A 26,934-nucleotide genomic window follows, 5' to 3' on the forward strand; every position below is an offset into this window, starting at 1 on the left:
AACAGTGGTGAATCACTTTGGATTTAGGGCATAATTTTGCTTTCCGCGTGGTCCTCTTGCTGTGGGGTGGCGGTAAGGACCTGGGAGAGGTGAGCCTGGTATCCCCACCTGTCACTGCTCCCTGAAATTTGCCAAGGGATAGCTCATGCTTTTGTGATCAGTACTCCCCTGTCAGGCTAACTTAACTCTACAACCAACAGCAATGAAGTGTGACTTGGAGGATCTGGTCCTTTTCTGGGTGAGATTAGGGTGTTGAAAGAAGTAAAAGGAAGAAGAAATTGGAACTCCAGTATTATGTAGAAAATTAAAATGTTTTCTTTAGGTCTTGTCTTAAAAGCAAGTGCCTGAGTAGTGGTTGGTGATACCAGCATTTCTATCCATGAATTCCCTCAACCTCCTAGGGCTCCCATAGCTCCTAAAAGTCTTCCAGAGGTCATTGTTCTTGCCCCCACCATACTGGAGAGTTTGTCAACGTCCGTCCGTGCCTTTGAGGCCTAAATCAATTCAGGTGTGAGACCGATGACTTCTCGTAGCTAAGTGGGATCCAAAACCATCTGATTTCACCTAGTTGAGGAGACAGTCTACCACATACAAGAATTAGAATGTAAACCTATGTTATATTTTAATAGCGCTTATCTTTCCATCTTTCTTGCATTCGCTCACTTTAGAACCACTGGAAGGAATAGAGATGGCACATGTGTATAGGTGTAGGTTGGAAAACCACGTGCTCTACTTACCTTTTATATTAGTTCTTAGCCCTTACTCAGGAAGGTTAACACAGGTTTGCCATTCCTCTTGGGACTTTCAGTTTAGGATGAAATTGTGGTCGATCCCAGAAAAAAAAATTATACTTGTAAATGAGCAGGTTGTGGGTTGTAATAAGAATCTACGCTATTACGTCATTGGTTTTCCAAGATATCCTGGTGATTTTGCCCTCACTTAGCCCAAAATGCAGAAGTACCAACAATAGTCACAGCTGTTTGATTCTTGGTCCAAATAAATGATCAAAGGTCAGAGTTTAGTGAACTGCAGTTCGCAGAGCAATGACAAGAGGAACAAGGCGTGCAAGTCATTGTTTCCATCGGTCATTGGTCACCTTTGATGACAACAGACGGATACGGTTTCTTCAATCGGCCGGAGCCCAGCTCCGTTTCAGAACCAGCTATGTGCGCGTGGTAACGTCAGCGTCACCGAGGACCGCCGTGTGCGGCCTCCTAGGTCGTTCGTTGATTTTCCTTCCTTCTCTCTCTCTCAGCCTTTAAACCAGTCGTGACTTCTCTCTGCCGATGGCCAAACCCACATATGTTTTTGTCCCTTTTCATGCAGATTTCAGCAACGTCCCTGACATCACAACTGGCCTGAAAAGGAGTCAGACTGATGGCACTCTGGGTCAGGTTTCCCCCAGGGAGAAAGCGGAGCAGACATTCAGGGTAAGATGCCGTCCCAAACCGCAAGTAAGGACCCGGCAGGCGAGCGTTCATGCCCACCTTTTCCCGAGGCGGGGGACAAAGAAGATGAGCTGTCCTGTCCCCGGATCCAGCAGTCATGAAAGACGTTTTTCTCCCCACAGACAACAGTGTCTTTATTTATTTGCAGCGAAGGACTGAAGGGAGCCACTGGCTCTGGCCAGACCTGCCATGCCTTCTGTCAGGCTGCCGTAGAGCCGTGTGAACACGGTCATTCGTACGGTAGGGCGGTTTGGACAAGAAAAGTCAAAGCTCAGATGTTCCGAAAGCCACAGTAAACTACTATCCCATTCCTTTTGTATATATATTTTGACCAAAGATAAGTTATTTTTTGGCATGTCGTCATTTCGTTGTGGTAAAATATGTAAAACATAACATCTGCCATTGTAAGCACTTTTGGGTGTACACTTCAGTGGCGTTAAGCACATTCGCAGTATTAGGCAACCGTTACCACGGTTGTCCGTATCTAGAACGTTTTCATCACGACGAATGGAAACTCTTTGCCCACCAGGCAGTCACTCCGTGTTCACCCCAGCCCCTCACACTCACTCCGCCCCCGCCGTAATCCTGTCCGCCTGTTCTAGGCACCTCATAGAAGAGTGATCGAACAATATCTGTCCTGTTGTTTCTGGGGCATTTCATTTAGTATAATGTTTTTAGGGTTCATCCATGTCATAGTGTGTGTCAGAACTTAACGCCACTTCTTTTTATGGCTGAATAATACCGCATCGTATGTCTACACCGCATTTGTTTATCCACTCATCTGTCGATGGACATTTGGGTTGTTCCCACCATTTGGCTGCGGTGAGTAATGCCACGGTGAACACTGGCATACGAATACTCGTTTGCATCCTCGTTTTCAGTTCTTCAGGGCGTGCATCTGGAAGGGGAATGGCCAGGCCCCGTGGTAATTCCGTGTTGTTTTCCATAGCGCCGTACCCTTCTGCATTCCCACCAGCAATGGATGAGAGTTCTCCAAATTCTCGCCAACGCTCGTTATAGTCCACTCCTCTCTTGCATTTTTAACTCTTCTGAGCGATCCTTTCAGAAATGGTCTCATTGGCTTCTATTTTAATGCACAGTCTAGTTTTACCTGATTTTGAAATAACTATTGTATTTCTTGCCTCTGCCTTAAATACAAAACAAGAATGGAGGAAATACAAGCTATGGCACGTATTTAAGTAAAACTTACATCAGGATCACACTCCAGGTGGGTTTAGACGAATACTACCCCGAGCCAGTACCTTGGTGTGAGTGGCCATGCGCGTGTCTTTTGGTGACCGGGTGACCTTCCCTGTGAGAAGGGTGGAGCAAGCTGGAGCCTACCAGCTTCCAAGTGGATGCTGACGGCCACTGGCACCTGGCCTCTCCTCTGTTCAGCCTTTTCCTTTGTTGTCCTCCCTGTCCCCTGTCCACCTCCTCAAAATTTCCCTTCTTTCTGACTCTCATACAAAGCAAATACTCAGCCGCCTTCGCTGGTCTGGTTATGCTCCCAGGATGCAATTTCTTTTACTAAACTGAAATCATGAGCATTTTAAATCTTACTACTCTGTTCTGTCTCTGGTGGGTTAGTTATTTTTGAGAATCCATTATTATAGCTAGTATTCATCTTATTTTTTTTTTTTGAAGGAATAGATGCTAGAACATCAAAGAGTTGTGTTTTGATTGCTTTGTCTTAAATTTTTTTTGAAAAAGCAAATATTTCTGAAACACTCAAGTAGCTAGGCTGTCTATTTAAGGTAAGTGTGCCTGTGGGCACTGTACAGTGTGGCAGCTTGGGGCATCACTTAACGCCATTACGGATAATGACTTCCTCTCTGTTATAATCAGTTTAAGTTATACATTGAAATTCTTAAGAAGGAAATGAAATTCTTCTCCAAATTTTATATTATTTTAAGATTCGATGAAATATTCAAAAAGTTACCATGTTGAGGCCATTTCCGATTCCATTGTTTAACAACCTATCGTAACAAAGCATTTATAAAATGAACATTGGAGAAGCAGTTAGAAATTGAGAAGAGTGAAAGCTGCAGTTCAGCTTGAAATCGGGGCTGAGCTTTAATTTTCATCATTAAAACGGTTAAAGGAGAAAGGAAATAAATGCCAAAGAACATAGAAAAAATATTAAAAGAGAATATGAGCGTGTAAAGCATTTGTCGTCAAATTCCTCTCGAGTCTCAAGTGGTTATCTCGCCTTTTTCAAACTTGAAGATACCTATCTCTCTCTAATAATGGATTTCCGTACATAAAATCCTAATTAAATGCCCAGCAATTATTCAGTTCACATGTTCTTTGCTCCTTAGGTGAAAGGAATCAGTGACCATCAAAAGTAATAATTGCAATGGAGATGAGTAAAAAGAAAATTTTAAATTTAAGAATTAAAGATAATTTTCTGTCTGTATTATCATTTTCAGCCTCCTAGAAACACCAGGCTGTATCTAAAAGCAATCTTTTTCTGTTTTCCAAATGGCAACTTGGGAGATTTATGATGCGTGCCCGGCAAGCGCCGGGCGTGGATCTTTCGGGATCGTCCTGGCGCCGTCCCATGGACACGAGAGATGCTCACGGGAGATGGTCACTCCGCAGAGAGAAGACCTGCCTGTTTCCAGGGCTTTTCAGTCTGACCCATCTGTCCTTCTCAGGGGTCATTAACTTCTTTTCAGATTAGACCCTGGTTGAACCTGGGCTGTTTGGGATATTTTACTAACAATATTCTAGACTTCAGAATAAGGAATAATTTCCCTCGAAAATCAAATGCAGCCTGGCTTGATGAAGCACAGCTGTAACTAAGGCTTTTGACAGCCCCACAATTTCTGCAAATGGTTCATAATTGATTGCCTTCTTTCTCTTCAAGGGTACCTATTACTGTCACAGCTCTTTGTGTGCCCCTGTCAACCTCTCCTCGGTGGGAGAGTTTTTTTTTTTTTTTTGGTTTTGTTAGCAATTAGCTTGCACTATTGTAATAGTTTGGAGTTTGAAAGGAATAAACAATTTCTTTTTGGGTGAGGGGGTTGAAAGTTCCTGGTTTGTTCTGGGAACTGGAGGTGTGCTAAGCAGTCCCCCCAGAAATGCTGCTTGTGTCCGTTTTCGGCTCTCCGAGCTGGCCCTGAAGATGTGGCACTCAGCGGCTCTGTCATCTCCGCGTGCGCCCTAACCTGGTGCCCTCCCTGAGCGGGTGGACTCCTGGCCAGGGGTAGAAATGCAGAGGAAGGGGGTGGGCCTTCCCCGATGCTGCCTGGGAGGAAGAGCTTGGTGGCGCTAGGACATCGTTGTGAATGTGACTTGGAAGAACAGTTCGGGATTTTTTTCAGTGCCTGGGAATGAGAGCGAGAGAGAACGTGTGTGTCTTACTCATTTCTCACCAGCCGGCTCTAGATGCAGTCGTTTCTCCCAGAGGGAGCAGGTCTCTTTGAACTTCCCTTTCTATGTTCAGCACGTAAGTAAACGAGGGCTTTGATTCTGAAGGATGAAGATTGTGGTCCATGTAAGGGCTTGCTTGCATGGTTTTCTTTTCTCTGTCTCGAAAGTTGATTTTACTCTAAAATGTCTAAAGACTGTTATGCAGCCGAAAGGATATATACATATATATATTTTTTTTTTCCAGAAGGGATTCTGACATTGATTGTTAAGCACTCTTTACAACTAAGGGTAAGAGAATTTCTTTTGGATACTAGTTATTCTGTGACACCGTCAACTTTTCTCGTTCCAAGGATGTGTAGGTCTTTAAATTGATCTCTGAAATAGTTTCGTCCTTTTGAAATGAAATACAAGGATATCGAAGTCTTAGGGAAATTTCAAATGTTGACTCTGTAAAATACGTTTGAAAAGAGAGATAATTTGAAGACCGTAAATAATTTTATGCTTTGTACAATTTCCTCGGAGTGCAGCATATACTCGTATTGGACTTAATGCTATTTAAAAAATCCACAAAAGTGAAACCGTTTTCTACAGGGTAAGCAGGGTTTTTACTTTCGTTATGCCCGATGAAGTATTTTTCATCTTTTTTAGGAGAATTTTATGTAATCACCTAGTGTAGCTTTGGCCATGCTTATTTTTACAGTTCGTAGGCGTTGTGTTGATGGAACAGAGCACACAGAATCTGGAGATATACAGCATGACAACTGTGTGTTGTGCTCTTTGCAACTGAACCAAGTTGAAGATATATTTTGTCCCGTTTATTTTTTCAAGGAAGAATAAAGGGACACGCGCTAATGGCTGGGTTTTAGGACAAAGCACGGACGTAACTTGCATTTAGTGTTTAATGCCTGCTCACCCACTTAGCTTAACCTTTTGAGTTTTTCACGTGAATTGCTTTGAAGAGCTAGCAGAGCTAAGAGGCAACAGGGAAAGGAAAAGATTATTGGGCTACATGATTTATTTGCCAGCATTTTCAAATTACACATCTTTCATACCTTCGAGTCTCCTGCATTATTTCGAGATCTGTTTGGTTATAGGATGTTTTTGTTAAAAAGTCAAACTAAGATATAATTTATTTATAAGTAGTAGCCTTTCTCCATGGCTGCTATTCAATAGATGAATGTAATCGTGACCTTTTATAGAAAAGCTAAACATACCTATTTCTAAACGCATGTTATCTGACATAATCCCTGGATGAATGAGCAGAGAGAGAGAGAGCGAGCATCCTCGAAGCAAACTCATTGTCCCTGAAAAGTGACTTGGGGTCTGATGTTTTCCAGGAGTGAGACAGTTGTCTTTCACGATGATTGAGTTCCACGTAGCCTTTTCTCATAGGCACTGGTATAATAGAGCTATTGACCTCATGGTTGGAAACCCGAATCTGTGTCCTGATCCACCAGGCTTTCCCACTATGTGACCTGGGACAAGATACCCAACATTTCTAAGACAGCGTGTCCTCATCTATAAGTAAAAATAACAATACCACCAACCCCGTGCTGTTCAGAGGATCAGGTACGACTAGAAGCACAAATATGAGAGATCACTAGGCTAAAAGTCCCCCTGTCCTGATGTGTCACATATATGTGCATGTCGTGACCCCTTTCCCCTCTGCTCACCTAGTACATGCCTTACCCATCTCAGCTGCCTTACCAATTTCCGAGGGCAGTGTCAGTGGTCAGATCCTGCAAGCTGTCCCATGAGATGAAAATGAATTGGAAACCAAGGGCCCTGGCAGTTAGTCCTTTTAGCTCTTCAAAGGCAGGAAGACAAAGCCTGCTCACCTTTTAGCTTATTTTCCTTGTGTAGTGTGTTGTGAATGGATGACCTTTTGTAAAGGGTCGCCTCAAATGACTAAATAAAAATAGTAGATGTGGGATCTGCCTTCATCCCTAGCAGGAGTGGGGGCTGTGATGCTTAGGGGGGCGCGGGAGACTTTGCCAGGTCTTGCAGACTTGCCACCTCTTAGAAGAGAGATGTCATGTCAGCGCGTAGAGAGGCACCAAGGACGCAGGCCGGATCGAAGCCGAGCTGAATTTTCCACCAGTTCTCAAGTGCGTTGTTCTTTTCGAATATCACACTTCCCTTTGGAGGGACCTGGTGGCAAGTCTGTGGACTCGTTCGAAGCGACTGTCCTTAGTTTGGAGTACGAAAAGCCATTTGATCTCTTTGTGGTTGGTTGGATTTTTTTTTTCTTTTAATTTCTCATTTTCCTAGCTTCAGGGTATTAGTCCCTGCTCCTCCTGGCCTATCCTTGATCATTCGGGCCGATGCGTTAGGAGATGCCAGCTCTTTGCTGGGTGTGGCAGGAAGGGACGTCGCTGCAGCATGAAGCACATAAGAGCCCTGTCCTCCTTGTTGCCAGGGATCACTTACATCTTCAGTAGGTGAGAGATGTCCCCCACAGTGCCAACCGAGCAAGAGAGAAAGAGAAAACCGGGTCCCCGTGCGGAGCGTGGGGAGGGCTGACCACAGGTGGGAGCAGTGAGCCCGAGGTGCAGGTGGCGTGACAGCTCGGAAGCGGGCACACTGCGTGAGTGGCGGCCGCATGGGAGCGGTCTGGGAAAGCAGAGCCTGTCCAGTGGACGAAGGACAAACAGTGGAGTTGATGAGAAGGCGCTGATCTTGCCGGTGGTGGCCTCTCTCTCCAGTTCCTTTCACAGCTGCCTCCCTGTCAAAGTGGCCACAGGGTGTGGTCCTAGGGGTTCAGGCCCCGCCAAGCGTGTCCCTGGACAGAAGAATCAAACTTGAAAGTGGAAGGGGCGCTGTGGCCGTCGGCAGAGCCGTGGGCTGACCGGGGCCCAGAGACACACAAACTGCCAGCAGCAGGCTGCTGCCTGACGAGCGCTCAGCTGCCTGCGCCTTTGCCACGGCGGCTTCTAAAGCCCACACACGGGGACTTCCGGTCGAATGAGACCGGACTGGCACGTGCGGACCGTGGGAGGCTGGGGGTGTGTCGCAGATGCGGCACAAGGCTCACGTGCTCTGTGCTGGCATAGGATACCGTTTAGGCAGCAGAGGCCACGGTGTGGGGGAGCCTGGGGCTGGCCACGGCCCTCTCCTCTCCTCTCTCCTAATCTGTGAAGTGGGGATGATTAGCTCCTGACTCACAGAGGAGCCGGCAGGGTCGAGGCGGGCATGCAGTCCCTGTTTCCCCCCCCCCCGCCCCCCCCCTTTGCTCTTAGGTCACTGGCTTTCATGTCCACGGGGCCGGCTCCCTTTTAGCCTCTTCCTTTTCTGCCCACGGCACTGTCCTGCCCGCCTCCTCCTGCCCCTGCTTCCTCCTCCTCCTCCAGACTTTCCCTTTTCAACCTTTTTTTTTTTTTTCCTGGAAAAAAAGAGTTGTTATTGAGAGTCATCTTCAGAATCACAAAATGAAGAGAAAAGGAGGAAGTCGTAGAGGCACCCGTGAATCAGCGGGGTCGGCTGTGGGATCGGGGCTTGCGGGGTGGGAGCCGGCTGTGGGATCCACATGCAGGAGAAGCAGCCCCAGGGCTGGTGGGATAATGACTCTCCCTTCCTCACCCTGCTGGGGCGATGACTAACAGCAAAGAGACTCGAAGACTCCCCAGAGCTGAGGCCACACGAAGCTTTGACCCTGACCTGGCAGAGATGCGTGTGGACCTACCTGGTCTTGGCCCCATGACTTATTTCCCACGTTTATTTCTGGCCCAGGCCTCTCCTTATCCTCTCTTTCGAAACAACAGGGGCTGTGATTTCGCTACCACCTTGTCTGAGATGCGACTTCAGGAAGGATGCGTTTGTCCTTTTCAAGGCAAACAAAGGGCTAAGTTCAGTGACTAGCCAGACAGCTCCCTGCAACTTGGGTGGGGAAAGGGTCTCCAGACTTGCTCTTTGAAACCTCCCCTTTGTTTCCGTCTGGGGCCGGACAGAAAGGTCCCTCCCTGTGTTCCGTGCTGCTGGCTGAGGGATGGGCCGTATGCTCATGCTGGTGGGGAGAAGTCGTAGGGTCCCTCCATCTTCCTTCCTCATCCATCCACTGTGGCGTTTGGCCCTGTGTCTCCATCTGTTTCCTTTCTAGGCATCTTGGGTCAGAGCTGGAGAGGTATGGAGACCTCAGTTCGATTTTACTTCTTGGGGGAGAAGAAAGCAGGGAGTCTGAGTTTCTCAAACTAAATCCTAACTTCGGTAAGCCCCATGAGCAGGCTCTGTCCGTTCTCGGGGGAAGCCATCCGGGCATAGGGTGGTCTCGCAGGAAGAACGCATGGGACTTTGCCCCAAGTCTTACACTGAAATTGCTTTGTGCTTGGAGAAGTCATCAAACTTCTGCATCGATGCAGGCGAGGGGCGGGTCTGCCAGTCTCGGAGCCCCATCCTGGCTCTGTGTGTGCTGCTGGGGCCCACTGTTCCCCATCTTTCTGCCTACACACTTTTTCTAACACCGTCTTTTGCTTGGCATGGTCTTTTGTCCTCATGAATCCAGAGAGGTGCTTAGAAGAAAACTAAATTTCAGAAGAATCCAAGTAGAATTAGTATTGATCTATTATGGTCCTTCGGACAGTTATCAAAGTTAAAACTTCAATGGTTTATGAAGGTGAAGATGGTTAGATACCTTATTCCCATATCCGCTCTGGTCTTTTACTCTCTTTCCTCGTTTAGGAAGTTATGTAGAGCAGACCGAATGAGTATCTGATGAAAGCTGTGAACCCTCAGAAAATTGCTCATATACACACGTAACAGTGGCCCACGATTCCAGGAGTTCGCTGACCTCATCACGCTTCACTGTGGATTGCCCCCAGCCCTTAGGAATCTAGAAATTCTAGGTTCAAAATTCTGACTTTCAGTAAACATCTAAATAGTCTAGCTTCTGTCTTCACTTAATATTACTGATATTACAGAATCAATTGTCAAGTGCCTACAAAATGAAAAGCACCGTTTGTTTAGTCAAGTAGCATTTTGAACTTTATTTTTATCAAGCCTAATTGTTTGGGTGGGATTGGCCATTAACGCTTTAAATAAATAACAACCCCTCTCTAAATGGCAAATAAATTATTAGGTCGCGACCGGAAGAGACAATATTGACGGTGGTGGTTAGACATCCCTAGATTCTTGAATACCGAATGCAACAGTACGTGCAGGTGTTTTAGCATTTTAAAAAGTTTTATTTTCTAGAATCAGTGAAAAAAAATGAGTTGGGGGCAGGGGCATGAATTTAAAATTTGGTTGCAGACCAAAATGTTATAGTATTCGCTTTGGTAAAATAAACAGCTGTCCGACGGCCAGGACGGGAAGGTTTATACGCTCAGTTCAGAGGTGGTTCGAGTCGTGGTCTGAGGATACTGAGAATCGAACTTCACCTTGGCCACCATCACACCCGCAAGCGAGCTAAGGCTTTGTGGCTGCTCACCGCTTTCCTTCCTTTTGAAGAAATAGCAGCCACAAGTATGATCTCATTTTGTCTGGCCACTATTTGGGCACCATGAATCCTATCTGTTTTGTCTTTAATATTTACCAAGAATGGGGTCGGTGTCGTGTCCCACTGGTTTGTCCATTCGTTCATGAAAATCTCCTTCACAAAGGCGTTGGCAGGGTTAGCCACTGTCATGTGAAGTAGTCATGCTGGTGCCTTCTTTAAATATTGTGTATACTTAGAGATTGCAGTTCAATGAAAACTTTGTGCCGGATAAATGAAGATGTATGTTCTTCATTTATGCCTTTCGTTACTCATAGCACATTCTCACTTTTTAATAAGGCCCCAAACGCAGAGTGTAGCCACTTTCACTTTAAAAAAAAGTAAGTTCTGAGAAATAGCTCTGCGTCACTTGGCAATTTCCTCTCCAGTCTCAGCTCTGAGTAGATGCGTGTGCCACTCTGTGTTCGGGGCGAGGTGGCTGAGAGAGGAGAGGTCGTGGAGAGACTCTGCCTAGGAAGGTCATGGCATGTTCACCATCTCAGATCCCAGCTTCTCACTGCTGAAAGTAAAGACTGGAGTGGCCGTTTTGTAAGTCAGTCTCCTGCTCTTGATAACAGCATGAAGAACAGGGCAACAAAAAATACACCTGTCACTAATTTGGGAGACAGGAGAAAAACGCAGGTATGTGGAAGAGGCCGCCCCCACCCCACTCTCTCTTTTCTCCTTTTCATTCTTGTGTTTGTTGTCACCTCCTCCGGCCTCCTTGTGTTTGTTCAGCTTCCAGCAAGTTCCTCCTCCTCCTCGGTTCACCTTCCTTCACGCTGGCCGACTCTTCGCTGCCACCTGAATTCTCCCGTGGTTACAGACAACGTGTCAGACGAGGAAGCCCTTAGACGTGCAATTACTTAGAAAGTTCCAGCCCGACACTTGCACAGCCTGGGGTTTTGTTGCTCGCTGCTTACAAACCACAGTGTATAACGTGGGTCACTGTTCTGCCTCTCAGGCTACTTTGAGCTGCCACTGGAATTCTCTAGGATCCATCCCTTCACCGTCTGTCCAGTCGCGAGGTAAAGGATAATCAGATGAGCAGACTGGCCCGGCCCCATCAGCCTGGTGACTCCAGGCATGAGGAAGGGACAGGGCGTGCGCTGCTGGCCTCTTGCTTGCCCGGCAAAGCCTTAAACATGGTGTTTTAGAGATGAGTTTCCAGGATGGACTGAACATCAGTAATCTCAGGCGAGATTTAAAAACAGTCTTCTGTGTCTGACACTTGAAAGGTTTTCAGTTACATTCTGTCACAGTTACCTTGTCTCTGATGGCTTCGGTCCGCCTTTCTGTGTCCCTTTTGTAGGTCATCAGCTGTCCTTATCACCAGGGAGACATGGCTTTGGTGACTTTGTCTTTATTGATTTGTGTTTTCTAGAAGTTTGATTGAAATTGCCAAACCGTTTACTGAAAATAATCGTTGGCCGAGTTTAAATTTGATGATTTCACTTCTACTATTTAGTCAGTGTGAGATTTTAGAGATTGGTTGGTGGTAAAGTCTCAGAGAAATGTGTACGAGGCACACGTTATTCCATATGAGATGATTCTTTTGAGACCTCGTCAATAAGAAGTAATCCAGAGTAATGTATCAGACTTGATTATCACATTGCTTAAATCTAGCAAAAAATATATATAAACAAATACTGTCAGGATATTAACAAAATAACTTAATGTTTTACATTATTTTTGATTTTTTCTCCCTAAAGCTGTAGTTTTTTTTGAAACCAGATTCCAAGCATTGTTTTTAGCTGCATATTAGAACTGAAAATCAGTCCTTTTTAAGCATGAAGGGGATATGACAAATCGGAGTGCCTCAACCTTCTCTCCTGACCCATGTACCATTCGTCATAAATGATTGCGGGGCATCCTTGACCCGCATCACCTAATGAAAGGGCAGTCAGTAGAAGTTGGTGTAATGGTTAAAGATGTCACAAAGGGACCGACCTCTGGAGGGAATAAAGAAAAGGGCCTTCTTCTTAAAGCGACAGTAGGGGCCACGCATGCTTGCCAGCTGGCCACGTTGGCTCACTGTGCATCCGTGATGGCACCGCTTCTAAGTGGCAGCAAGAGACTGTGGATGGTGAAGTTTAAATGTTCAGGAAAGTTCCTTAAGAATTCATAATTTGCATCAAACTCAGGGCCAGGAAATGGCTCCCCACGTTCCCCAAACCAGCGCACATGCTCCTGTCTACCTGCCCCAGGTAGGGAAACCACAGCTCGGTTTCTTCCGGAGAACGTTAACAGAGCGGAGGCAGGTGCTGGCTGTTTTGTGGCTCCTTCCTTGGTGTCCGAGTGTTGCCGGCACCTTGGGTTGACTGTCATTGTCCCTACGGCCAGGTACAGTTGACTTTACATTTGGAGAGTGGGACATAGAAGAGAGAGAAGAGGATTCATCAGAAGGGTCTCATCCGCCTGCTGGGTGAAGTTGGAGAAGAAGGATGTTTGTCTCTGGACTCACTGTTGCCAGGGCAGACGGGAGGAGGGACAGTGGGATGGAGTGCTGGAGCCTCAGCCCTGAATCCTTAAACCCTTATTCGTTGAAAAGAATGGGATTCCATTTCCACGGCGGTTTTGAGGCAGTGAACTTAAAGAGTCATGCGTGTGAAATGGCTTTGCAAACTGCAGGGGGCTCCGAGCAAGGATGCTGGCACGGCCCTTAGCGTGCACTGTGAATTTTGTATCCGTTATCTCATTTAAACCCATTTTCTCCATGACAACCCATTAAATAGATATCACTGGCCCCGTTTAGCGTGGGAAAATGAGATAGGAGAAGTTAACAGGCCAGCCAGTGATAGGTCTGGTGGTCAGACCCTGCTCTGTCAGATTCTAAAGCTACTTCTTGTCACGGTACCAGACTGCCCAGTAAGGAGAATGTGGCACCGATCGTAGGAAAAATGTGAAAAACCAAACAAATAACTATGTGTGTAAATATCAGAGACATGAAATACTTGTGTATTTACTCTCGAAATTGACTTAGGGGCAGAGCAGCAAAATTTGTTAAGTTGAATGTAGAATGTTAGAAATCTGGACACAACTTTTTGGTTCTTTAGCTTTATTTACAAATTTGGTTAGGCTACATAAATGTGTTTTTGTTTTGTCTTATCCTTTAAAGAATCTATTTTATAGAGCCATTTAATGAAATGTCAGTAGTTGCTACTATCAAATCATTTGAAACCTCTAGCAGAAAAGTTCTTACAGCCAGGAACACCAGGTATTACTAGCTGATACTTGCATCTGAATAGTAATTAGTCTGATAACGTGAAGTGTAGTTTTTGTACTATGTGTAGTACAAAACGTTTTTGCCTTTGACTTATTTAATAGATAAAATTTGTGTTTTAAAATCTGCCGCTATATAATAACCTTAAAATTCATATGGTACAAAAAATAGATACTGGTCTTTTTAAAAAACCACTTAAAGCTATATTTGGGGTACATTTAAGCAGAGGAGTGTTCCAGAAAACCACTTACATCGGAGTAGACGTGTTCTTCTCCTCCCGGAACTGGTCGGCTGGCTTCCTTCTGCCTCTTCTGTGTGGCAGCAGCTGAGTGTCCCCTCCGCGGGTACTATCTGCATACACTAGAGGGGTCTAGTTATACTGAATCCATAATTTTGTCAGTAATTCTTAGAGAAGATTTCTCCAGCATTTTATAGCCACTAACTAATCTGAGCATGCCTTTTCAATGTCGGGTTTCCCATTGGAGCTCCCTCCTTACAGAATTACATTTATATAGAATCCTGCCCCTTCCCCCCCCCCCAAAAAAAAAATCCCATCCTTTGAAGGGTAAAAATGTCTTTGGAAGTGACCTTCTAATACTCTTATTGCTTCTGTGTTATTTGCTATTTTTCCCACTCTTTTCGGTGGTGGGAGAAACATTACAAGAAAAACGGCACCTTTCAACAACGGTAAAGTAGTCTTAAAAAACAACTCCGGTGGTAGGTGTCATCATAGCGTCTAGCTTGTGGATTCCTCCAAACATATTTCCTGAGATAAAATTATATGGCAACAATATGTCGATAATGATCTCATAGAAAGACAGCTTGGACAGTGGTAGGGTGACAATCATTAAGAGCAATGAAGGGCAGACAGCAAGTTGACCGTATCAGTCTGCCCTTCATTGCTCTTCATTAATGAGCACCCCCCACGATCCCCAAACCCCACCAATAAGAGGAATCCAAGAGGACAGGGAGACCTAAGGCCTAGGTTCCAAAACAAGATAGACCAAGCCAACTAGATAGAGCCAGCAGGGGGCGCAACTCTCCGACAGTCTGGAAGCTGATCTAAGATGCCTGAGGAATAGCATCAAGGAACTGGACCAGATGCCGCTGAATTATAGTTTTCTGAGCATCTCAAAACCGCTCTCAGAGCTGAGTGCTTGATCTGTAGCTGGAACCAGGTGTTGCCCTACTTTTTCTAGGTAAGGGAACCAGGAGCCCACGTGGGTTACCACGAGAAAGAAAACATACTTCTTCGGGAACCGTAGAAAGGGAGCATGCTCAGCAGGGGGACAGCCTGGGCGAGGGTAGCTGGGCAGAGATGTCTTGAGCAAAGCTGGACCCAGGCTGAACTGTTACCCCTGACTCTGCGGGATTCAGCTGCGCTGTCCTCGGTCTTCTGTTTACAGTGTAGACTTTACCTGCCCAGAAAATCGGTGGCTAACAGATTTGCCAAAGAATTTGATTATGATTGGTGTTATTACGTGTTTTCTCTTCGAACAAAGTGACAAATATAGGGAAAAATCTCAACCTTGTACCTTCTAACACTACGTAACACTTAATGACCTTTCCTACAAAAATGTCTCAATAGTATTATCTGTTGCCAAGAATAAAGTCAGAGACATAATAAAATGTTGAATAGATATGTTTTTTGAGAAAACTGGCAGTAAACATGGAAACCGACCAGAATGATAGAGTTAAATGTTAAAAGGGGGACTTATTGTAAATACACACGTTTAAATGAATTTATATAATTATCAGAACAAAAGTTGGCTAGAGAAAAATGGAAGAGAAAAACAGCTTAGACCTGTGGATGGAAAGTGGGTGGAGGATAGTGTTGGTAGATAAGAAAAGTCATAGTTAAGTATAAGTGTTTTCCAAAAAAAATCAAAAGATATTGGTTTAGAGACTTTTTTTAACTAGATAAACATAGTCATAATGAATGTTAAATGATATAATGACAGGAAAACATTTAAATATAGGTCTTAACGTCCCAAGGCACAGGAAAAGCAAACTGAATCATTCCATCCATTCTAAAGCAGCACAAAGTAAAAACTGTTAAGAAAATTTAAGTCGTTTTTCTGAGCCCTGGATCCTAGCCAGGTGAGCACGCAGGTGTTTCTGTTTTTTTTTTTGTTGGCACAATTGAGAGCATACTACATAAAAGGGTTTGTATCTTACGTGAATTAAGATTTCATTTGTAGTCTAGAAAAACATATAAACTTACATTTTGATTTACTCACTGAAAATTTCCAGGAAGAAAAAGTTGCCTAGATTATTTCGAATTTTAATTGAGACTTCATTGTGAAAGAAGAATCCTTTTTTTTTTTTTTTTTTTGTTCTGGGTTCATCTCTTTATAGCAGAGTTTGGCAAACTTTTCCTGTAAAGGGCCAGACAGTAAATATTTTAGGTTCTGGCAACCGCTCAGCTCTGCGGTTGAGTGCGGGGGCAGCCGTGGACAGTCGGCCGATGAACGAGGTGGCCCAGTGCTAATAAAACTGTATTTGCAACAACAGATGGCAGCCTGACTTTGGCCCGTAGGCTGTAGTTTGCTGACCCTCGCTCTCAGGACCCACCTTTAACCCACCTGTTTGCTCCAGAGTCGTTAAAGTCTCTTTTATATCAGAGGTCGCACTGTTTTGTGTTTGGAAGTCAAGGAAACATTCTGGCTGGCGTGCATCTTCCTTGGTCTGCAGGTTTCACTGTATCCCAGAAGGAAGCCTGTCTTTCTTTTCTGGGTGAACGGTGGGAAAGAGGAAATGCAGTACTTAGCATGGGATGACTTAGGACGAGCTGTTTTGCGGAAGTTATGTAAGAATGACATTGAAACACCCGATATCTTATGTGAAAGAGACGCCTGGATGTGGAGAACGCTCCCTGTCCTAGTCCTTGAAATATCCTTGGCAGAGAGAGCAGAGCGTATCTCATTCCTTCCTGAATTCTGACCAAACTCCGGTTAAATAAGGAAACCGAGCAGAAGGCAGGCAGCAGGCCTGTTTCACACTGGCTGTGGATCGGCTGCTTCCTGCCCAGGGAGGAGACTGGTCTGGGAGACACAGAATCGCATGTCCCTCCCCCCAGACTCACGACTCTGACCTCCCTCCTCTCGGGGTGTGGCACGGAGCCCTGAGCACTTACTACTCAGCACACACAGGCGCCCCACAAAGGCCTCTGCCTTCGCAAAGGCTGCCCTCCCCGCAGACACCCCCGTGGTCACTCCCTCTGTCCCTTGGCCTTTGCTCAAACTTCACCTTCTTCTCCGCCACCCCCTCCCCCGCTGCAGCGCACCCCGCCCTCCACACGCCTCCTCCCTGTTCAGTTTTCACCCAGAGCCCTTACTCTTCTGTCTGAGATACCGGGGGTCCACTTTCTGTCCTCTGTCCTTGTCGCCTCTCTGCCCTTCCTCCAGCTCCTATGACATTCTTGCATGAAGGTCAAGGTTTTCATCTTTTATGTGCGGTGCTTCATCCCCAGCTCCTAGAACAGAGCCTGGCGTAGAGGGGTCGCTCGATTAAGAAATATTGAATAAACGAAGTTTGGTGTTTCTGGCCTTTCCTTCAGGGAACTCAGAGGAAATTTGTTCTTCTGCACTTCTCAAAACAACAACTTGGAAAACTAAACTTGTGCGTATTATAACTTTTACTGAGCACTGGCCTTATAGGTCCCTGGTGCTGTGCTAAGTATTTTTACAGGTTTTACCTCGTTGGCTCCTCTCGAAGACCCTATAAAGCAGGATCCCTGCTCTATAGGCGAGTAAACCGAGTCACCGGAGCAGTGGGTCAAGGCCACACAGCCAGTAATTGTCACGGCCAGGTTGTAACTCCGTGGCCTGTGTGCTTACATCTCCTGTTTTGGACGATGTAACCGTTTAAGAAAGCTTAGTCCAAAGCATGTGCCGAGGCCCCGGGTGGGGGCGTCTCACCCACATGGGGTACTGGAAGGGGGCGGAGCTCAGGGGACGGACAGGCTGCACAGGGCGTTGAATGCTGATCATATTTGAATTACTTGCTCAAAGCTGGTCTCGCAGCCCAGCTCAGGCACCGTGAGCAGATGGATTGGATTGATCTTGTTCATCGCTGTGTCCTCATACAAGCAGAATGTTTATCAGGCCTCTTCTGCCTCAGATCATTTTTTTTTTTTTTTTTTTTAAGCAACAGGAAAGGGTTCCATTAAGTTAAAAAAAAAAAAATTAAACCACTATAAAAAGAGGACATTCAGATAAGCTAAAAGATTAAAATGGAAGTAACTTGAAATGCAGTATTAACCACCGTGTTTATAGTTCCATTTTAAAAAATGTGTGTGTATACAGTATATATACATAAACAGTTACTTTAGAAAATGCAGACCTACTTTCTTCCCTTTCCAGTAAATCATATCTTTTTTTTGGTCAACAAACAGCAATCTCTCCCATAATTGGTAATTGCTGTATATGTTTCATTGCATTTTTGTGCCATCATTTATTTAGGTTAATCTTTACATTTCAATATAAAATAAGGAACTCTCATCTGACATAAGCTCATGTTTAATTTTATAATTTACATTTCCATTCTGCCTTTGGAAAGAGAACTGGTCCAGAAAATAAAGCTTATGAGCATTTCCTCATCCTTTTTGTATCATTTTAGTAAACATAAAAATTTCATGCCATTTCTGTAGAGTTTTCGATCCAGGGCTTGTATCACTGTAAAACGAATGGTTGTCCCCCAAATATAAAAACAATCATCTTGAATCTGTTTTTTAACTCCTCCCCCAACCCCCCACTCGATGCCCTGTGAAGGCGCCAAACACTAACGAGCCCCTCCCTCCCCCTCTGCTGAGACTCCCCGGCATAGGTGCGGCCTGGTTGCCCTCTATGCTCAGCCCGCAGCCCCGCCAGGCGCCGGCGACCATGGACCAGAGGTCAGCCCTGGAATTCTGACCTGGCGGACACAGGCAGCACAGGCATCTGTGGTTGGCGGTGCATGACGTGGGCCCCCGTTCCATGTGGGTATCCGCTTCCCCTGGAATCCAGCCCATCATGCATCTGCCCATACTGGGAAATCCTTCCTGGGAAATCCATGTAACCCTCCTTGCGCCTTCTGGATTCCCTCAGATGGCAGTATTTGGGGTATTATTAGGTTATTTGGCGGTGGGGGGGAGGTAATGTTAGATTTTTCTTTAAGTTGGAGACTTTAATGACGTGCAAGGCGAATTGAGAAAAAGTCCTGTGTACAATTTTTAGTTACTTTTTTATTACCAAGGGGAGTTCTTCTGACTTCACTAATTTGCGAGGATACGGCAGCTGATGCCATTGCTGCACTCTGAGGCTGAGTGGTAGTGCACACTCCTCATGGTGAACTGGTAGGTTTGTAGTGCACAGTATGAGCACATACCATGCAGACGACTTCCTGGGGCTGGGCTGTCCTTGAAGACAGCTGGCCATTGGCCAGAGCCTACAGCTTGTTTTTGATCCGCTCCTCCCCCCTCCCCCACCAACCTACATTCTTTTTAGGGACATGAGAAGTGTGGTAGGAACCTAGTTCTTCTGTTTAGTATCCTGAATGGCGAAACTCTGTGGACGTTATCCAGACTTGGGTTTGGTCCATGTCAAGGTCAGTTTAGAGCTGGTTTGTCTGATGGAGAGAGAGGAGGCCGTGGGTGGCAGCTCCAGGTCTGCCAAATTGATCTCATGTTGTGATATGGCCAGTGACACACGGTATGAGGGGATCTTTCCTTTCAGGTCTGCTTGTTGACAAAGTCCGTTACTGATTTTTCCCCTGAGGTTATCTTTTTCCTCTAAACCAGAGATTCAAAAGCAGAGCACACCGCAAACGCTGTCATTTATCTGTAAGCGTTTCCCTATGAAGTGTTACCCAAATTACGTAGTACTTTTAAACCTTTTTTCATAGACTGGAAGTGGTTTTGGAGCCCAAGTAGTACAAACAGATGCCTTTGACAAAAGAGTTTTGCAGCACCTGGTGTCCTTAAGTGAGGACCTGGTCGCAAACTGAGCCAGGAAAGATGGGGCAGAGCCCGGCCGCTGATGGGTACTCACAGGCATTTCATGGAGTAGCTACGAAATCTGTCATCGTCCTGAAATGGGTGATGCGATGTACTTAAGGAATTCTCTTTTTTAGGTTCCAAAACCCACAGGGAAATTGAAAAGCCTGAGGTAGCGAAGGTCCAGATGAGAGCAGAGTGAATATCACAGTTGCCATGTAGGAATGAAACCGCTTTTTACTAACGCAGCCGGGAGGAGGCTGGGCCCATGCCGTTCTGGCGAGAAGTATTGTGCTGAACCAAGGTTAGAAGGCTCACCTATGGGACTCAGACCGTGTTTAAAACAGAGGCTCTTACCTGAATTCCTCCGAAGAGAATCTGGGGCAAAGCGCTCATCATCCCGAGCAGTTTTCTCCTGAGCTACCTCGGAGAAATGGGGCCCCTTGAAAATAGACACCTTTCACCCCTAATATAAAGAAGCAGAAGGTGTCCTTATTCATATATATATATAAAAAAAAAAGCAAAATAAAAAATGACACTATTTTGATGTCCTTTTCCTTTCCTATTTTGTTGAGGCGTAGTTGACAAAAATTGTTTATATTTAAGATGCGCAATTTGGTGATCTGATAATCTGTATACCTTGTGAAATATTCACCACAATCAAGCTAATTAACATATCCATCACGTCACACGGCTACTTTGTTGTTGTTGTTGTTGTAGTAAGAACACTTAAGATACTAATCTAGGGGTCCTGAGCTAGATGCTCCTCATCCAGAAATAAGATCACATCATTTTCAAACAGGATCGGCTTTAGGGTAACCTTATAAACGTGAAAAAAATTTTTTGGTTAATATCACTGCTTTTCCATATGGCATAGTTTTAGGGAAAACTTTTAATTTTTAACATGAATTCCTAAGAAAACATTTGTGCTGTGCTCTCGTATAAAAGGCGAGGCCCACGATGAACCCATAGATTTGGCACCGATCACTACAAACTGGAAAACACCAATCTGAAGTGTACATTTCAAGTTCTGGTGGTTTTTATTCTGCACAAGCGCACACCGTTAGGCCGCCTACCGGGTCCTCATGCTCCCAGCTCTGTGAACCTCTGTGAACCTCTGTCTATGGCCTTTAAGGCAGGATTTGTGAGGGGTGGGGGTGGGGGTGGGGTTAGCGTCAGCCTAGTAGAAGGCAGAGTTGTCTGAGGATGTGGGCGAGCTGCGTTGGCCTGTGTAAGCAGAGGTGCCTCCAGAGGTGGGTGGCCACCCCTCTTGCCACCTGGAGTAGATTTGGACTCTCCTGGAGCCCGGAGAGCCCTGACCCTGTGGTGGCCGAAGGCTGAGGAAGGAACAAGCCAGCTTTGCCCCCAAGTTCCGCCAGGTACGTGGCAGAGGTCAGCCCTGTGGAGAGCTAGAGAGAAGACGGGTCCTGTGCCATCAAGGTCCTGCCAGTGCCTCCTTACCCCTCACCTGTCAAGTCTGGGCAAGGATTAAATGCTGGCAATTTCTGTGGGACCACGTCCCACCTGTGTCTGTCTGGCATAGAGCAGGTACTCAACAAATGTGAGTTCCCTTTTCTCCTTGACCCAAAAGGCAGTTTGAGGAGTTACTTGATGGGCTAGGCGATGCCGCTGCTTTTTCATCAGTAAGGAAACTGAAGACTCAGAAATGAGTCTTGCTCAGGAGCCCAGGAAGGGCTGGGGGCAGAGCTAGGACTAGAACCTGGGTCTTCTACATCTTGTCTTTGCTTTTCACTCCCATTGGCACATACACGCGTCTGAAAACATCCCAACCAAAATAGTCACCATCCCTTGGAATTGCTTATCAGCTACACCCGAATTCCATCTTTATCAGTTGAATATTTATAACCATCACCATGGAGGAACTGAAATATAACCAACCATCTAAAAACACATTGACAGTTTCACCTTTTAGGGACCCTGTGTCCTTTTGATCCCACATAATGCTCGGGACCTTCCCGAGACCACAGCCCGCCAGTTCAGTGTGAGAAGGTGGTCCTGTAGCACTTAGCACTTCATCGTGGCCCTTCAAACGCACGTGAACATCTCAGCTAACATGCACTTTTCCAAGTTAGTTTTGCCAGAAGTGTCCTTAAAATTTTCCGAAAATGGCAAGATGGTTTATTTTTAAAACCTCGTTATTTTAGCGCTGCATCGTTGGGTGCGATTTTTGACATTCCAGCAAAGGCAAAGCTGTGATCCCACCGGCTGCCATTTAACTTATGGCGCATTTTGTCAGATCTCATTTTATACAATATATGTGAGTTTCATATAGGTTCTGAATATACCTCTGGAGACTGTTTTTCAGGCTTGCAAAATTGTGTTGTCTGAGCTTGTGGTGCAAATAGCAGAATGGATTTCAAATCAGTGAGTTTTGGAGTTGGAGTGTCATTATCTTAGAGAGACTGTGTAGCACAGTCAGTAGAGGGCAGGCCCGAGCACCAGGATCACAGCTGAGATTCTGTCTGCTTCCTCCTGTCTGTCTCACGAGCTCAATCTCCACACCTTTTACGCGGCCATCCTTCAGTGCAGACCCTGGGGACAGGGTGATCTGGCTCCACTCCTGGGAAACCCGAGCAGAATGTCGGCCATGCTGATGGATAGATGGGTAGTTTTCACGTGGGCCACGTGTTAGCATCACTTGAGGAACTTTCGAGAAATACCCAGACCTGGGGCCCCGAAGATTCCGACTCAGTTGGTTCAGGCACGTGTATTTTTTAGAGCTCTCGAACAAAGCCCGTGCGTGGCCGGGGCTGACATCCACTGGAAAGGAGGAGAACAGAATTTGAAGTGGGTTGTTACATTCCCCCGGGCTTCTTTATGACGCTCACTTCTGGAAGAGAAGGGCAGCCACCGTTTGGCGGCACTGCCCTCTCTGGCTTTAGCTATATGTCATCGGGCTCCCAGAGCATGACGGAACAGGGTCGGCGTGACTTCGGTAACGACTCAGAACTTCAGGTTGTTTTCAACACGATGAGACATGTCGATAGCTTGAGCTGCATTTTGATTGGCGCCTTACGAACCCCATCTGTTTTCTTATTCTTTGCAAGTTTATCTAGAATGAATGTCTTCAGACAGGCATTTCGAGAAATGTGCTTGTGTTCTCAGTTAAGGACAAAAACCAGTGGATAAAGAGTATGTCCAAGGGGAATCATTAGTACTCACACGTGCTTTGGACTGTTTGAGAAGGAAGGAAATCATATGTGTCTCTCTGTCTAGTTGGAGGCTCAGTACCTGTTTTATGGTAGATCTAACTTTGCACCATGATTAACATAAAAATAAAAGAGAAGCAGTTGTATTTCAAGAGCCCCAGGGCCTGGGATTTCTCGCTGCAGACGTCCGGCGGGGCCTCACTTCCACCACCCTGAGCTGGGGCCTTTACGTTCCTGGGCTCGTTTTCCCTCTGTACCTTTGGCTCGTTCTGTGATCCCTCTTGGAACATGCTCCTTCTGCGACCCTGTCACAACCCACTTCTTCACCCCAGCCTTCCCAGACAGTCCGTTCCAAAGGGATGCTTCCGGTCATTAATGTGTGTTATTACACTCTTCCTTGGTCCCGCACGAGCTCGTGTTGGTTTCTGGTCTGCCCTGGCGAGTCCGATCGCCTCACGCAGGAGCTGGCTTCTGTTTCTTTGGAGACCGACCAGGCCCTCAATGGGGACCCGTCGAATTGATTTGAAAGACTAGCCCAGAAGATCAGCATTGAGTTTTACCGTTGAGTGTGTACATTTCCATCAGTTGAAGGCACGGTATTGGGGGAGGGTAGGCCAGAGACAGGGAGGGCAAGAGTGTCCTGTTTTCTCTTTGAGGCGCTTCAGTTTGTCAGGTGACAGCTTTTATAACAAGCACGCATCAGGCCGCCGAGGTCGACCAGCATGCTTGTGTAAGCTGTCTGTGTTCTGAAGTATCTAAGCAAAGAAAATGAATTAAATGAATATTAAGAGATGCGTCTGACATGTTCGGCTTTTTACTCTAGGCAGAGTGATAGAGATCAGGCATGAGGGCATTTAAACTGAAGAAAAGACAGTTTTAGTTGAGAGAGAGAAAGTTGCCAGAGGTGGTGGATAGATATTAGTCATTCGTATTGAGACTAAACTGCTTTGTTATTCAATAATTTCAGTGCCACGGAGGTGAGCTGAGCACTTACTGTGCACCAGCCACTGAGCCGGGCACTTGGCTGGCAACGACAACGAAAGACGTGGCCCCTGCCCTTGACAGTCTTACAGACTGGTGGGTGGTAAGATGGGCTGGAGCTTCTATGTGGGCGGAAAGAAAGGCAAATAAAAAGATGTCGTACGTGTGATCTGATGATGCTCCGAGCACTGAAAGCATGTAGCAAACGCGGTTGAGACTTCAAACCACCAGCCTAAGGCGGGAATATGCAAATGGGTTCTGCTCAAGAAGGCTTTGTCACGCTGGGCATCAGCCTGGCTGGGAACTTGCACTGAAGGCTCCGAGTCCCCAGACATTCCCGCTCCTTCTGGCCTCTTGATCCGTGATATTCTGTTCCCACTACCTGGAATGAGAATCCTCGCCTGCCCCACACCCCCCAGGTCCGGCAATGTCTACTTACTGCTAAGGACCAGCTCAGGGCTCCCCTCTTCCGTGAAGGTTTCCCACAGAGCCCTTCCGTCCCTCTTCTCCCGTACTCACCAGGCTTTGCTATGCCATCCTCGCCCTGTCTGTGCCCCCGCTGGGCTCTGACCCCTTCAGGGTAGAGATCTTACCCCCAGTTCCAGCACCTGCAGCATCTCAAACTTTTTCACTCCTGACTCCGCTGCTTGGCGTGAGACCGCAGAGCTAACTGGTTAGATTTGAGGGTAGAACTCCACGTCCCCTGTGGCCAGGCCATCCTAAAGTTGCTGTGGTGTCACACTGTTTCCGAGTCACCCGGGGCTGTTTTGTGTGGGAGACTGAGCTTGAGGCCAGCCATCGAGGGGACAGAGCGGACCCAATGGGGCCATCTCTCATCGTGCTTTTAGAGAAGCCGGACCCTTGATTTTAAAGCGGCAGCAACATTATTGCAGAGGTACCTTTGTTGCCAAGGTAGCTTTCACTATGGTGCGCCTTATGCCTTATTCTCTAGTTTCAGTATCAAAGAAGCGCTTAAGATGATGAAAAAGCATCAGGTGTAAACACAGAAGGAGCATAAGGCCCTGTCTTTGCTGCCAGCATCTTAAATGACCAGAGTGGTTTGTGCTGGATGAAACCCTCTGCCCTAGACACATGCCCCTGCGAGATTCTCGAGAAGGCCGGACACAGACTGAGACACTGTTTGTGTCCTTGGCGGGCAGTGGATAATAATGGAGAGTGTCCTCTTGTCCACCCTCAGAGTGCTGAACAGATCGCTGCGCTGTGCAGGGGTTTTAACGACGCCCAGACCGACGGCATGGAAGGAGCGAGGGAGAGCCAGGACCCACCTCCGAGGCCGCTGGCCCGCCACCTCTCTGATGCAGATCGCCTCCGGAAAGTCATCCAGGAGCTGATGGACACGGAGAAGTCCTACGTGAAGGTAGCGGAAGATGCTGTGCGTCTTTCCTGCTCTGTCTTCCCGTCTCTGGTGGCCAGTTGTGTGTTGACGGGGGTCCCCACACTAGATCTGCCCGGGACCCTACCATGCATGAGGTGGACACACTCGCTCCTTGAAGAAATGAGTTGCTGCAGAGAAGACAGGGAAGGGCGAGAGGGTGGGAATGTTTAGGGGACTCGGAGAAAATTAATTCTCGGCTCATTTTGTTGCCAAGGTAGCTTTCACTATGGAAACAGATGTTCTAGTTTGTCATTTGCAATCTGTGGGAAGGGCATCTGTGCTGGTTAAGTAAAAGGGGGACAGAGATTACTTTTAGGTGATGAGGAACCGGGGAACAACTTGTTGATAGTGACTGCTAATTCGGGCCCCCACCCCTGCCTGATCCTGGTCACTGCAGGACAGAGCCCCACGGTGGTTGTGCTCCCATCACATGGACGTGGCCACACATTCACGAAGGGGCAGTTGTGGAGCATCTTTAACACCCGAAGAATTCACTCATTTAACTCAGAAGCTCCCAGTTAGCGGGAAGAGAAGCAGTTTATAAGAATATGGGAGCCTGGGAAGACAGAGTTCTTCCGCTTTAAGTACGTGCCGAAGCTTCGGAACGATTTTAAGCTCACTTCACTGGCCGATTGCTGGGAGCAGCGTGGCACAGGGCGGTGGGCCGAGGGTCCAGGCCTGGCTTTGCCTCGGTCTGCCGGCACAGCCTGGGGCGGTCCCCGCCACCTCCCTCTCTGGGGTCTGAGCCAGGCGTGCCGCTGTGGCAGCTCTAACATGCCAGGTCCATGAATTAAGCATCGGCGCGCGCACACACAGGCGGCTACCACCTTTCTCCACGAGACAGATCTGAGCTGCCCCTTTCATTAATGTCACCGTCATTTCGTCTGGGCTTTACCAAAGGCCTTATTCACAGCCAGCCCAGGAGAACTACCCACAGTCCGTCCCTTTGGTCCCATAGGAGAGAAAGAAAAGCTATAGAGATAACAACTTAATTTCATTTCCCATCACATCTCGTCCTGCATCTAACGTGGGGAGATGAAGTGAAAACTCGGGGAGTTCAGACACGATTTCCAAGTCATCCCATGAGCCGTGAGCACCTCTCCCAAGCAGCTCCGTGCGCCCTAAGGGTTTTGAGCCCTCAGAGCCCTCCTGACATCTTGGGGACGGTCGTGGAGCTGTCCCCCGCAGGGTCAAGGGCAGAGTCCAAGGTCCTTTTCATTGCTGTTGTACTTTGCCTGCACTGGGAGGGTCCTTTCTGTGTGATGCTGGGGGCGGTGCCGAGGTTACGGGGGACTAGACGGAAAGGAGGGACCCTTCTCTCTGCAGGAAACCTGCGCTTTGTTTCCTTAGGGCCCCGAGTGTGGCAGCTCCTGGGCACCCACGGCTCGGCGTGGACCTGCTCTCGGTGTGTAAGTCCCCTTGAGCAGCGTTGGCCGGCACGAGGAATGACAGCCCGTCCCTGTCTCTGACCAAATGACCAGCACTGGGTGTCTGTTGTGATTCACACACACGTCACTTTCCTTTCTTGATTTCTTTTTGCCGCTGACATGTAACACGGAGTTTTAAGCGTTCTTTACTCTAACCTGGGTCCCTGCATGACTTGTCAGCATTTGCGTGTTCCCAAGATAATGGTTCTGTAGCTTCTCCCATCTCCCTGCCGCTGCTGTGGAATGTGCCAGAGGGTTTAGCTGCGAAGCAGTCAGAGGCGTCACAGGCCTGTCCACTTGCTCTCAGGACCCACACCATGAGGTTCTGGAAGCTTCCGGCTTTACAAAGCTCCGCAGATCTAGCTTTCTCCATCCTAAAATGACGGAGGCTGAGTAGCTGACTTTGTCGCCAACTGCCTCTAGATTTTAGGATTCAGAACTCTTCAGAATTAAGTGAAACTAGAAAAAAA

At 46.8% G+C, this 26,934-nt stretch overlaps 1 protein-coding gene across 1 annotated transcript in view; it reads left to right on the forward strand.

Annotated features, from left to right (window-relative positions):
- TIAM2 (T cell lymphoma invasion and metastasis 2) overlaps positions 1 to 26,934 on the forward strand; it is a 129,948-nt gene that overhangs the window by 90,151 nt on the left and 12,863 nt on the right. The window contains exons 15-16 of the mRNA XM_011362728.2: positions 1,268 to 1,430; positions 24,840 to 25,019. Of these exons, the coding sequence (XP_011361030.1) occupies positions 1,268 to 1,430; positions 24,840 to 25,019 (343 nt within the window). The remainder of the gene's footprint in view (positions 1 to 1,267; positions 1,431 to 24,839; positions 25,020 to 26,934) is intronic.

This window comes from Pteropus vampyrus, unplaced genomic scaffold (assembly GCF_000151845.1).
Source record: "Pteropus vampyrus isolate Shadow unplaced genomic scaffold, Pvam_2.0 Scaffold78, whole genome shotgun sequence".
NCBI lineage: Eukaryota > Metazoa > Chordata > Mammalia > Chiroptera > Pteropodidae > Pteropus > Pteropus vampyrus.